This window comes from Ceratotherium simum, chromosome 10, assembly GCF_057802395.1.
Source record: "Ceratotherium simum simum isolate JZ-2026a chromosome 10, ASM5780239v1, whole genome shotgun sequence".
In the NCBI taxonomy this organism is placed as follows: Eukaryota; Metazoa; Chordata; class Mammalia; order Perissodactyla; family Rhinocerotidae; genus Ceratotherium; species Ceratotherium simum.
In genome coordinates, this window is record NC_141909.1 from 46129909 (window position 1) to 46145202 (window position 15294).

The window sequence follows — 15294 nt, forward strand, 5'->3', positions numbered from 1 at the left end:
CTGCTTAACTAGAGCCTCTTCATTATGTTTACTCAAACTATATGGTGTTTTTTTTTTAAGGCAAATAAAATGTACTCACTGTTGCAGTACTTCCTTTCCCTTCTGAATGGAGCTCTCAGCCAATGACAGGCTGCTAAGGGAGTTACTTCAAGCCAAGGTGTAAAACTCTTGCCAGTAGTTCCCAAAGTTTAATGGAACTGGAAGCTCTATAACACTAGAGTATTTCTCACAAGGAGAGAGATCAACTCCACTCTTTTCCTAGAGGTGTGATAGTGAAGTCTATTGCACATGATTTTAGAATAAATAGCACAGGTCCAGTACAGTTCAGGAAATTAGAATCAGTAGGAAGGGTAGTCGATATACACCAAGAGATACCTACTCACGATAGGTAAAAAGAAAAAAAAGTTAAAAAAAAAAAAAAAAGCCAAAAGGATACAATGGTGTTTAAGAAATAGAGTGAAAACAGAGAGAGATGACTAATAAAATAACCAAAGGAAGAATACAGAAAAACAGAATTAAGTAGAGACACAGAGATGACCATGTAGGATTAAAAAGAGAACGCACAACTGATGACTCACTATGGTATGCAATCAGATATGTGTCATAAGTCCCCTTTTAGCCCATCACCATCAAGGTTCACAATCACTGACTTTAGAAGAGGAAGGATGCATTACGGGAGCTCTATCTGAAAGGGAATAAAGTCTACGGTACACTGAGCAACATTATTTCTCTGCTTTTTTAGGTGCAGATGGAAGAGGTTCAGAAATTCACTAGAAACTAAAACAGAATCATGTATATATTTTTTTTAATTCAAAAAGGATGCCTTTCACATTCATAAAAATCTTTAAAATATACTGAATGATTGTCTAGTCAAGGCAGATAGATACCCAACATAAGATTAACATCTTTGGGAACAAAGTAAAAAACAAAACAAAAATATTTCTCAGATTCATTTATTTTACTACTTTATTTCCTGTGCAATGAGTATATCAGGAAATCTTTTGCCTATATATGCAAAGGAATGGTAAAATTCAGTGCAGTTTGAAATTACAGTTTTAAAAGTCCCGATAAATAAAGTAAATGAAAAAATAAAATTTACACTTAGAACAAATCCTGAGTCTACTGAATCAAAAATGTCAAGGAAAAATAAGTGCACCCGACAATCCCAGCTCCCCTCAGCTGTAGATCTCACCCATGATGCCTCCTTAAGACTATTTTGAAGGAAAAACCAAAATTATATAATATTCAGCATAAATCTAAAGCATCATAAATTTACTTCTTAATTAACCAACATCATAATTCAGGAGCCCATACTTAAGGTTGCTATTAATAAAGGGGAGAATTAGAAGATAAAAGATTCTTGGGGCCAGCCCCGTGGCTTAGGGGTTAAGTGCGCACACTCCGCTACCGGCGGCCTGGGTTCGGATCCCAGGCGCGCACCGATGCACCGCTTCTCCCGCCATGCTGAGGTGGCGTCCCACATATGGCAACTAGAAGGATGTGCAACTATGACATACAACTATCTACTGGGGCTTTGAGGGGGAAAAAAAAAAGGAGGAGGACTGGCAATAGATGTTAGCTCAGAGCCGGTCTTCCTCAGCAAAAAGAGGAGGATCACCATGGATGTTAGCTCAGGGCTGATCTTCCTCACCAAAAAAAAAAAATAAAATAAAATAAAATCTTAATATCTGCTGATATTATTCATGTACACAAAAAAAGAGTGCTGTGGATTTTTCAAACACTTAAACTAACTTGATATTTAATGTTAATATTTAAATAATTTAGGGCTTAAATTGTTTTATGAACTGTAATTAAAGTTAGAAACAAATCTGAGTACTATCACTGAAGTAACTTTAAAAAGATAGTGCATCTTACATAATACCCTGCCATGTTATTTCACTTTAGGAATTATTTCACCTTCAGAAAAAAGGAACATGAGAGAATAATGTAATCTGTACTTTCATTGCTTAGGAAAACTGAGATTACCCAAAAACCTTTTAAAGATATTTATATACAGTCTTTTGAATAGATTACAATATATTAAATAATCAGATATCGAAATTCAAGGAATACTTTTGAACAAGTTCTTAAAATAGCATATTATTCTCTTAGTACTAATTTAAATGGCGAAATTAAATGTCTATTGAATAACATAGTCGGGTCAAAACTAGATCTCAAGATTTTCATAATAATCTATTAGGTTTAGCTGTCACAAACTGAATTTGGGCTTTAGGGGGTAGATATCAACATTATTTAAGTTGACATATCTATGCATATGACATGCATTTATGAATGAATCATCTCTCCCTCTATATCAACAGCTTTCATATCTCCAATAAAGTCCTTTTGTATAATCCACAACCTCCTGTGGGAATTGTGAAAGGCTAGGTAACAGATGAAGAAATAAATAAAGCATATCAAATACGACCAAACTTTATTAAAATAAAGCTTAAAGATATTGCATGGGGAAAAAAAAAAAAAGATATTGCATGGACTCCCCCAAATTCCACCACCATGATTTGAAATTATGTTCTTAAATGAGGTTAAATTAGCTGTACACTTTCATCTGATTTACTCTGTGTTTATACAACAAAAGAAATTAAGCACTGCCCACAGCACAACCTTTGAAAGGAAAGTTTTCCAAAATATGTACAGTGGAAGAAAATGTATTTCAGTGACCTTAATCAAATTATGCTTTTAGCGCAGAAATTTAAGTATGGCAAATTATGCCCATTACTTTACTTAAAAATTTGTCAGCAAGAATGAAAAACCTCCCGGACTGTGATCAAACAGATGCTCGCACTTGTTACTGGATACTAATTGGCAGAATCTCACTGTTACATAATTCTAATTTTCTTTTGAAGTTAATGGTTTCTATAATAATTGTCCCCTTTTCAATATCTATTATGATCTTTTGATATCAAATACAAACTAGATACAGCCTAACTTTATCACTATGTCATTAAAATTACTAACATGACCTTGTTCTAATATACTTAGAATTCATTTTAACTCATTAATTTATATATCACAACTCTCAATCTCCTTCCTCATTAAATAGGTTAGGGTTTTTTCTTTTTTTGCTATGTTTCTTTTTAATATTTTTATTAATGGAAGAATAATTTATGGCTTTTTATTAACGTTATTTGAATTTGAAAAGGTAACTTTCAAATGTGCTTCCCATGTCATTATAAAATAAATTTTGTGCAAACTTATTTCAAAAGTAAAACTTTGAGATTGATAGTTCTTTTTTTAAAGTATGCTTAAAATGAAAAATATATATACTATAATTATAAAAAAAGAACCCAAACCCTCCTAAAAACAAATTTTACTTTTTAAATAGATAAAATTAAATAGATAAAAACTTTTTAAATAGATAAAATTCATTGTCATACTTTCTTATTTCACATTAATTTTATCTTCAAACTAAGGAGGAATAAAATACTTAACATTATTTAAATTAAAACTTCAGTAAACAAGATTTTCTCCACTTGTATTTTGTATTACAGCTTCAAGAGGTAAGAATAAAGATTCTCATGAGATATTTGTTTCATATAACTGGAACTATAACTTTCTTCTAACTTTGTGCAGTGGGCAGGCATTTTTGTGTTTTATGCACTAGCATATACCCCTCACCTAGAACAGTACCTGGACCTAACAGATACGCAACGAATATTTGTTGAATAAATGAATACTCTACAGAAAATCACTTAAGATAGAATGATCATCTAAAAGACAATAACAATCTATCACTTTCCAGAATTACTGCCCAAGATGATGTGTATGTTAAGGTCTTAGAACTAACCATTATCTACACAATCATAATTTTTCTAGTGGGAACAATAGCTGAACAATGATCATTTCCTGATACAAAGAAGTAAATCCTATGAACTTTTAAGAACGTTTAGAAACCAGCATGTTCGAAACACCCTAAAAACAGAAAAGATTTGTCTGAGCAGCAGTGCCAGGGTGTTTTACAGTAATTCCAAATTGCCTGTGGCATCTTTTTACAGATTTCCTCGTACTAGTTTTAGAGTTAAAAGGAACCAATTTGGAAAGGGAACACAAATAGCAGGTTTTCTTTGACCCTAATGTTTTCTCATACAGTGGTCAGAAATATAAAATAATATTATGGTTTTCTCTATATATAATTTTACACCATGAAGACTCTGTAATGTTTCATTTACTTTGCTAAAATAAGGAAAATCCTACAAACGTTCAAAGAACACTGAAAAAAAAAACCTAGAGAATTTATCCAGTTAAGAATGAGCTGTGAACCTAACATTATTTGTGATAATCAGAGTTCACTATAATGAAGACACTAAAATTAAAACAGAATATTTTATGATACTCAAAGAACCAGGTGAAATCTAGCTAGACAAAAAAATCAAGGATGACTTACCAAAAAGTTTAGTAAATCATTTTGGAACACATATTTTCGACATCTAAAACATCATCACTGAGTAAGCATGTTCTGGAAGTAAAAACGTGTATCCAGATAAAAACGGAAAATAGATGTTTGGTCTACAGACAGATTTAAAGCAAATAATTCCTAAAATTCATGAGAAAAATATTAACACTTAGATTTAAACTATTAACTTGATTTTTATTTTAATTTTCCATACAAGACACTATTAACTTGGTCATTGAGTTTCTTAATATTTCATGCTTTTCATTTAATGATTTATCCTTATAGCTTTAAGAGACAATATAGGCAATTGATTTCTATAAAGGCTTTTGGTTTATATGTAGGCTTTTTGGGTCGTTTTTCCTGCAAACTACTAAAAATATCTTCAATGAATGATCATTGCTACATTTAAGAAAACAAGAGGTTTTCCAAAATCTCGAGCCAATAACAAACACAAACCTTAGTAAAAGATACAATATCATTGCACAATTAAACATAGTAATGCATGTATGTAGTGCAAGAATAAAAAAATTAAAAAATACACAATCAAAAGTGTGAGTGAATAATTATGCTAAGGCTTCTAACAACTTCGCTGCCCTTTTTCTATTTTGACTTGTCAATTAGAGTTACCTTTTTATTGGTATACTGAATGTTGTGTTTTAACTTAAAACTTGTTACGATTCCCCAGTTACAAAAAAAAAAAGTGCTCATAGACCCCAACATTAATATTCTCAGAGGCTAAGAGAACTCTAACTCTACATTAAATATACTGACTGCTACATAGACTGTTTTTCTTCAGGGGCTTTTTATGTATATATGCACATATGTATTTGTAAAAAATGGAGATGGGTGAAGATATGTTAAGTTGGTGGCTTTTATATATCAAGAAGGAGATGCTTCCACAACTAAGTCAATTATTCATGCAGATAAAAATGAAAGGACAATGTTATCCTCAATAATGATGTTCACGATCCAAGAGTATTTGTTATACTAATTTATGCAAAATAATAAAACATCAATAATCACTTGATTATTTGTATGTAGGAGAAAAGAAATACCAGAATGTCCAAAAGATTTAGTGATTCTATCCTGCTTCTTCCTGCAAAATATTTCAAGCATCTTATAAAAGATTTTTAAGTTGACTTCAGAAAATGTAAATAAGTAAAAAATAGCATAATAAAGCATAGATGAGTATTCACAAATGGGTAGAAAGAATATGAAAGTATTGCTGTGGTTCAGAACAGAATCACTACATGGGCTGTGACATCTAATAAATTTATAGTCCAGCTAAGTTTACACAAACCTAAAACCAGTTATAAAGCAATGAGGACTATTAAGTGGGAAAAAGGAAAAGTCACTGACTGTAGAAAGAAAATTATCACTTCAGTACCAAACATCTCTAAATGCAAGAGCTACAGTGAGGAATGACAAATACGCTCATCAGTTATGGACACTCTGGAATAGAAAAAGGAAGTAGAGAAGAAACAAAGTGAGAAAACTAATTTTTTTTTTTAGAGAGAAAAGAATAAAATTAATCTCTTATTAAATCTTGTAAAAAATTTAAAAAAAAACTAAATAATGTAAAAATTCTATTTTGAATCTTGACTGGAACAGCTAAAAACATTTGGGAGCACATGATAAATAGCAAACCAGGACTCAATGTCTAGAAATACAGACTCAATAAATAATTACTTTTACCATTAAAACTAGATTAAAATGTGAGTATTAATGGAAAAAAGAGAATGAAAATAGTCATCATATGAGAATCAGAAGGGCAAAAATATGGCTACATTAAGTTTCTCCAAGAAAAGAAAGACATAAATTAGATATTGATGGTATTTCAGTCTTTTAGGGAAAAAGCAACTAAACTTCAGAGAATGAGAGTGAGGGAAAGGATCTCTTAACTAAACATATGAATCATTAGTAATGTTATACTGTAAAATATGAAAAGATAAATTGTCTAGAAAATGAAAGTTTTCCTAGAACAAAAAGGCAAAGAACAAAGATCCATGGCCCAAAACATGATTACTAGCACCAGGTTTTTTGTTGTTAACTTATTTATCATTTTTGGGGGGGGGGGGGTGGATAACACTGAGGACGTGACGGAAAAATGTAAAAAGACCAAAACTAAACTAAACTAAAAACAGCTCATGAAAAAACAGTGTATGAATGCTTCAATGATGAAGGCTACTGTCTTGATGATAAAATTTTCTAGTATATTTTGATATTTTAGGGAAACAGCAATAAATTAGGCTTCTAATGATAAGTTTATTAACAGCTACTCACAAATTGGAGAAAAGAAAGAAAGAAAAAAAAATTTATAAAACTAATTCAATTAGACTTTGTCCTCCTGTTTTTGCCTAAATGTAGTTGAGAATCTAATTCAATTAGACTTTGTCCTCCTGTTTTTGCCTAAATGTAGTTGAGAATCTATCTATATAAAGTCACATAAGTCCTATATAAAATGGACTCCATGAGGCCAATATGTTCTAAATTACATCATCAAAATTATCACACGGCTTTGACATAACATTTGGCAATAAAGTTAATCAAATAATTATTAAACAGAGCTATTTATAATTAATTTGTACATATATATAAATATATGTGTAGTAAATGCAGTGTGAATTCATATATAAAGTGTTTTTGTTAATTTTACATGTAACTAAAATAATAAGGAATATACACGTATTCAACAGAGATTTAAATTTGACAACTGCTGGACATTATTTAGTCAAATTTAAAGTAAAAAACTGGGAAGAAACAAAATATGCATAAAAACCCATCTTAAACATACAAATTTTTGGCAAACGTAAATACGGCCACCTATTTCCAAAGCATAATATAACAAAGCATTATACAAGAAAAGTAATTCCAATGTATTCATTTTTATTGTAGTTCAGTAATTATTAAATCAAAATCTTACTTTAGGGGTAGCACTTTTAAGCAAATTCAAAATATTTTCCCACTTGCAAGTTTTGTAAGACTATGACTAATCTTTTAGAACCATGTGTTTGCTTCAAAATAGCTTATGCCTTTGTATAGAATTTGGATCACGTACCCATGCCTCTGTTTGAATGGGCCTGATGTTGCTTAGTAGCACCTCTTCATAGTTTCCATAATCAATGAATTTAACAACTGCTGTCATACCTGAAGAATGAAGAGCTTCAACTTCTGCTCGGTAAAACTGAGGAGACAAAAAGGAGTTTTAAATATGACAATCAATAATGTCCACAAAGGACAATATTTAAGGGAAATGTAAAGACTCAAAGTGTTACAATGTGTAATATTATTTTTGAAAGCTCATTTTTTTAATTAATTATTTTATTGAGATATAATTGACATATAACATTGTATTAGTTTTAGGTGTACAACATAATGATTTGATATATGTATATATTATGAAATGATTACCACAATAAGTTTAGTTAACGTCCATCACCACACATAGTTACCAAAATTTTTTTTCTTGTAATGAGAACTTTTAAGATCTACTCTTTTAGCAACTTTCAAATATACAATATTTTTAAGAAAATAATTTTTAAGAGGATAATATTGTTAAGAAAGAAAACTTACCTTTGGATAACCACAAATTGGCTAAAAAAAGAGAACAATTCTCTCATCTATATGAGTTCTGACATATATTGAGCAGTAGTAACACTTCAGGACAGAACTAAGAGGGTCAGTAGAGAAGCATATTTGCTTGCTAAATGGCTGTGAAAAGATCCAGTGTTATGTTCTGTTGTTAGCCACTGAAGCCCTTTGACTAATTAATGTTAGTAAGACAATTCTTATGTACTAATCAGAATATATAACAATGGAGTAATTTATTTAAAAAATAGGAATATATGCCAAAAATAAATGTCGAAGAAGGCTCATTGCTGCAGTCATCAGAGGCAGCTGGGGTGAAGTAGGGATGTCAGGTAAGGAGTAAGCACACTACTTATATCCAGGATTTACAAGATTTGAGACACTGCAAGACCAGACACTTTTATTTTATCAGTTTACTTAGTGTAATTTGGCTCTGCAAATTAAGGCATCTTAACAAACTCACAAGGAACTGATTTATATAACAACTACAATTTTAAAATTTATCTGTTAAGGTAATTGGGAGTAGGTCAACTGGTTGGAGTACTCCTCCACTATAGGTCAAGCCATTTAGGACCCGAATTATAGGTCTGAATGTTGCTTAGTGAACATGAAATGGAAATGAAAAACTATTTACTTATAAGGAATATTTTCTTCAACCTAGGGTAGTTGGATGTTCTACTATAACACTATCTACTGTAACAGTATCTCTTAACAGGCTCACCAGAATCAGAAAATGCTAAAGGCAACAAAAATTCTTATTCTCCACATCCTTCTAAAATATGAGTTAACCTGGATGTACTAGGAAAGAATCTGTTTTTACTGATCAACTAGTATACTTCATACTACAAAGGTCATTAAGTTAATCCATGGTGTTTCCTTCCCGGGTCTGGATACTAGCAAGTTTAGATACACCACGCTGGAATTTTATTTCAGAGTTCTTGATACACAATCACCTCTCTCTCTTCCTCCTTTATTTCTTAGCCTCACACTTCTGTGTTCTATGAATTGTTGTGAGTATTTCTCGACCTATGCTTCAATTGTAAGCTTCTCAGATAATTACGTCAATTTAGGTAAGTTCAACAATGAGTCATAATATATTTTAGGGAATCAAATAAGTTGATATCCTTTTAGGAACTCACAGTTTAATAAAGACAACTCGTGTGAAAAATGACTTCTATATAATGTGGAAAATACTGTAATAAAGGTGTAGTGATACCACACTTAATAAGGCTGAGGAGTTCAGGAAGAGCTTCCTGAGACAGACGACAAGGGATACAGTCTCCAAGGATGAAGAGGGTTTAGCCAAGTAAAGAACTGAGGAGGGTGCTCAGGGAAAGTTAAGGGACATAAAACATAAAGATGAGTGCAGGAAACTACAAATAGGTTAAAATTAATTATGGCATAATTCGAGAAGAAGGGTCAACAAATAGGGAATTAGACAGGACAAGAAGGGAAGGGCCAGCTCATAGAGGCTCTATGTGCATGCCAGAGTCTGTATTTATTCTACAGGTGAAAGATTTTAACTAGGAAGAATGTCATGGTCTCAGACCAGGATCATGGTGGTGGCAGTTAACATGACAAATTTAAGAGGAATAAGGTTTGAGGCAAGGAGACCAATTTGGAGGTTGTTACAGTATTCCAGGTGAGGGGGCAGAAAGTTATGGTAGTTATGGCAGTCTATAGAGAAGGAGGAGAATTGTCCCAATCCTCAAATCCTTCAATGGAAATAAAGCTCAAGAGAAGGCAAGATATTATGAGCTTTTTTTAAATGATACATTATATTGATTGATTAACTATCTTCAAAACATCATTTTAACGCAATTAAGATTATGGTTTCTTAATGACAGCTATAGCCAATGTCTTTACCCTGGTCCCTGGCTAGAAAGTTGGAAAGTTGCCTATTCTTGACTAGACATTTAAGAGCTATCTCTTAAGTCAGGTGGTTTCAGAAGATAACTAACCCCATCTCTTCCAAAGCGTGAATATTATTTACCTTATTTGCTTAATGGTGTAAGCTATATAGAGCCCACAGTCCCTCACTCTAAACTGAAAGTATACATCCAATTAAAATCAAAGTAGTCACCTTAGAAGATCATCCAATGATTCTAAGAACACTCTAAAAGCTCAAAACATTTTGGGAATTGTTACGTACTGTCTTCCAGAAGCTATATGACTTTATTTTGAATATATTCAGCAGAGGCAATTAATGAATTCAGTATTATTGATTTTTTGAAACAATTATAATTAAAAGTAAAGCTTTATTAACAATCTCAGCAGGTATTTGAAGGCAATTGGGTAATAGCACAGCCAGAAGTACCTGACACATCACAAGCACTTGACACTTAGCAGCTATTCAATTATGGTTTGCTGAATACTCAATATTTGTGGAAGAACTTGTCTGCTAAGTCTAATATCTGAATATCTGTAGGTCTGCTATTATTCTCTGTTGCTTTATTTGTTCCTGGTCATTCATATTCTCTTTTTCTGTATTTTTAACCATGCCTCATAATTTTTTATAGGATGCCAGACATTGCAGATGAAATATTGAAGAGGTTCCTGAAAATATTATTTTTCCCAAAAAGAGGATTATGTTTTCTTTTGGCAGGCAGGCAGAGTACAACCAGATATCCTTGATCCTGTAAAGAGTTGGTTTTAGGCTTTGTAATGGTATTGCACTTAGTATTGCACTTAATACTAGGGCATGATCCTTGTCGGATTTCAATGGAAAGACTTGTTTACCAAGTCTTTCAAACATTATTGGACTTGAACTCCAATCACTTACTTCCTCTGCTCGTCAAGGTCACCAACAACCCCAAATTCTCCAACACAGGAAAGTATTTTTCCATCCTCATCTTAAACAACCTTTCACAGAAGCATCTGACACAAGTGGCCACTTCCTCTAAGGCAGACACTGTTAGCTCTATAAACCAAGACTGATTTCCAACTACTTCACCTTTTCTTGCCTCTCCCATGAGGGAGAAACAGCTAAACCTAAGTAACCCCCCACTACCTAAATCAAATAGTTCCTGTATTTTGGAAAGTGAGTGGTCTGAGTTGCAAGAGTGAGAGTCTGGATAGTGAAGAACACCTGTACTTGCTTTCCAAGCCTCCCTACTAGCCAGGGAGTAGCCATGTGCAATAGATCGAACCAACGAGATTGTCTGTTAGTATTTCTGGGAAGGCTTTTGCTTTTCCAGAAAAAAAGAAAAAACACAGCGAGTGCTCTCTCCTCCCCTTTTTCTAGCCCTGAATAAAATCTTGACAGTAGAGATGCTGCTTTTAGACAAATATTATCTCGCATTTATACAAAAACCTTAAAAAACTACGTCATCTAGTTATACCACCCTGTACCCCTCCTTGCTGCTATCATCAGGTAACACCTCACACCCTGCTTATGCCTCAGCATTCACTGAACACAATGGGGCCTGGTTCCTGATCCCAAGCCCTATAATATCGTTTTAAAAGATCTATGCACATTCCCTAGCCTCAACTTTAGCTCCTTGAAATATTCAGTTAACTTTACCCCCACCACTCCTTTTAGCTACACACACACACTCTCATGGCACATCCCTACCTTATCAACTGAAACTACTCTACCTATGAAATACTTATTTCAAATATTTTTTTCTTTGACTTGATCCTTATATCCATCCAGGTCCCTCACACTATAACTCCTTTATCTTTGTTTTTATTACCTTGCTGATATCTCCAGTCCTCTAACTACTCTGCTTTTTTTCTAAGTGCCTCCTTCAGAATTAACTAATTAACAGAGTCAACAAATAATTATGAAGCTACTACACTGTGGGAGGAGCAGAGCAGCAGAGGAAAACTAGACAGACATAGTCCTGCTTTCAAGGAACTTAAAATTATGGTAGGGGAAAGAGCTATCAATCCAGGATGCAAAACCAAAAATATTTACAAATTGTGATAAGTTTTACAAAGTAAACAAGGCACTGATTGAGAAAGACAACAATGTAGGAGGGAGGAGAGGGCAAGTCAAAGAAGGCTTCTTCTAAGAAGTGATGTTTGAGCCAAGCCCTGAAGGATAAGAGTAGTTGGCAGAAGAGCATGTTGGGCAGAAGGGAAAACAAAGCCCTTCTCTCTGAGGGTCCCTCTGTCCTCTTCCCTTCCTGTCCTCACTGTGTGGGTCTTCTCCCTCTCAGCCAGGCTCTTTCACCTAATCCACTGTATTCTTTCTAGACCTCATCTTCTGTCCTTCCCTTCCCTTTTCTCCACAATTTCTCTCTTTCCCTTTTAGCCAGCATACAATGTAGAACTAGGGAATATTTAAATTACTGGTTTAATAATTATTAAATTATTTATTATTAGCTAAATAATTAACCTTTCTGCTCTTAATTTTGTTAAAAAAGTAGGCTGTGTATATTTTCTTTAATTTAAACAAAACCTGCAGAACTTAACTCTGTGCCACTCAACTGATTTTCTTCCTTGTGAATCAGTATACTTTTACTAGAAACAAAAGCAAACATTAATAGTTTAGTTGATAAGTGAAATAACTTATCAACTTCACTTAATCACTTTTACAATACTTTTCTGAAATGTAAGGTAAATCAAGCCTAACCTAATCAAATCTTATGGGACTGATTGTCCCTAAGCATCCATAAAAAATATTAAATATTTTCCCCTTTTATAAATTATACATCTATAAATCTGTTCAAAGACTTTAAACAGGTACAACCGTAGAATCAAACTCACAGTCCCTGTGCAACGGCTTTCTATAGTCTCACCAGAATGTTACATTCAGTAATATTAGTATATAATATCTTTACAGCATGCATACCTTGTTGTCTTCCCAATAAAGTGCAAAACATTCATCTCCAGGTTTCCACAGTTTTGCATACTCCATAGGAATAGATGATTCTAGTACTTTTTCTGGTTTAATTGGCCCAGATCTTCTTTTGGGTCCACTATTGTAAAATATTTTATCATCATAGGGTGTAGCTGTGATGGGTCCTGCTGGCTTAATAGGTCCTACTCGCCTTCCCTTCAGTGGCATTTCTGTCTCTCCATTTGGAACACCAATGAAACTATTAGTTCGGACAGGATTCTGGTAATCAGTATTTACATTAAAATGTTTTTCAATTTTTACACCACTGAAAGCTTCATTATTTATTGTTCTTGGTTTCCTGTCATAAAAATGATCAGGATTTGCCGTTTGGTTTTCTCTTTTCCCACGTTTTTGATTATTATAATCTATGGATTCTTGGGGAAGTGGATTTTCTTTTGTGTCTGCATAGGATAGACCTTTTCCTGATCTGCTTTGCATAGAGTTATCCCTTCTTTTAAAAGCACCATCATTGTGCTGAGAACTTAAAGGGTACAAAGTATCTTTAGTTCTATCATATCTAGAATACGGTCTATCACACTTGATTCTCTCTTCAGCCCACACTTCAGATCCTGAAGAAATACTCGGTCTTTCAGAACCTCTGTTTCTAGGTAATCCACTGCCTTCTAAAAATGACTTTGAATTTTGGGTGTCTCTTTGAAAACGAGGAGGTTTTTCATTTCTTGACTGCCTGGTATCATTTCGAGGAAGATATCTTGGTTGATTATTATCTTTTACTCCATATTGCTCAGCATTTGACAATCTGTGTTGTCCCTGATGAAGCTGCTGTGGCTGTGATTTAGGTTCTGAAAAGTAAAAGTATATATATTCATATTAAAATGAAGACTCTTCATTAATACTTAGTTATTTTAAAATGTCTAAAATTATACTAGTACAAAATTATCAAACTACTATTTTAACACCTTCCACTATCTTCTCACCTAATTATCTTAATCTCTCTCTGCTTCCTTAGCGTCCTGTATTTCTAATGTATAGTTCTCCTGGTTGGCCACATTAGTAAAGAAGTGATATGAACCATGAAAAAATGGTGGATAATTCAAAAGCAATTTGTCTTTGCCATTGAATGTTTGCATTCTTATAGCTATCTACGTATGGTATTCTAGTAATTCATTTCTCAACATTAATGAAATAGAACTGCAAAAGGCTAACTCAGAGGCTGCTATGAAACTGGACATGTACAAATCCTTGCTCATCGCCTTTCTGAATCCCACTCCAACTTAAAAATGTATAGCTATTACTGTCAGGCTCTAGCCTTTGCAAAAATGTTATTTCTCAAATCTTTCTGGATCTGGAATTGCTAAGTGTTTGGACTACAAATAGATATCCTACTAGAAAAAAAGAGTCAATTTTCTTGACCTACCAAAGAATTAAGAACAGCTACTACTTAGAAATACAAAAAAAAAAGTGTTAAAAATATAATTAAGCATAATAGTGCAGAAAATGTGCAACTAGAAACCAAAAGCAGTAAGATGGTAAATATATATTCATAGATAATTTACTGGCTGTATTTCACATAGCGATCTTCATTCTATTTCAATTTCGTACCATGTCATTTACACTTTCTTCATCCTTTGTTTCATACAGCATGTCTATAACATTATTACCAAACATACTGACTGATCTTTGGTGCACATGTCTTGTTTCTCTTGTCATACACCATAATCAATATGCAGATCAGGATTATTCTTATATTTCCCCAGGGTTACAATACTTCCCAGCAGGGGCACTATTGACATTTTGGATGAGACCGTTTCCTCCATTGCAAGAAAATGAACTGCTTTGACCTCCGGGCACCAAATGCCAAAGCACCCTCCCTCAGCATTCCTAGTCACTGTGACTACTAAAACTGTCCCCATACATTTCCAAACACCCACTGGAGGCGAAAAGAGAGCTGATAAAATGTTTAGATCAACAGGGATAAACAGAAGACTTTTAAAGTTCCTAAGTGACAAAACAAGTCACAGACTAAAGATCAAGACTCAAAATGGCAAGAAATTTCTCAACAGAACAACTGGAAGCTAGAAGCCTATCTAATAGGCTTCAAATGTCTTTGAAATAAAAGGAAAATTATTTTCTAAGTACAGTTCTATATCTAGCCAAACCACCCATTAATTATGACAAAGAACAAAGACTTTTCAAACATGTAAGATCTCAAACAATAGCCAAGACCGTTTACAGAGACTTTTTAAAAATCACTTTTCCCCAAGATCTGCTTTGTAAATATAACACAAACATCTTATTCTTAACAACTGTAGTCAATATTAAATTTTTCTTTAGAAAGATGCAAAATGGTCACCTGTAGTTTCTGCTGGCATTTTTGATTATCCAAGAGTAAGGATTCAGAATAGTAGTGAACATAAGCAGGACACAAATCAGCATTTTCAGTAGAAAGCATGTACTGGCATTTGTTCCAGTCATTATTAGAGAATAA

General features: G+C 33.3%; 1 protein-coding gene across 6 annotated transcripts in view; it reads right to left on the reverse strand.

Moving 5' to 3' along the window:
* TDRD3 (tudor domain containing 3) overlaps positions 1–15294 on the reverse strand; it is a 173907-nt gene that overhangs the window by 44997 nt on the left and 113616 nt on the right. For all 6 annotated transcript variants that reach the window (XM_087436000.1, XM_087436003.1, XM_087435998.1 and 3 more), the window contains exons 11-12: positions 12798–13648; positions 7470–7595 (exon numbers count right to left, since the gene is read on the reverse strand). In XM_087436000.1, the coding sequence (XP_087292126.1) occupies positions 7470–7595; positions 12798–13648 (977 nt within the window). The remainder of the gene's footprint in view (positions 1–7469; positions 7596–12797; positions 13649–15294) is intronic.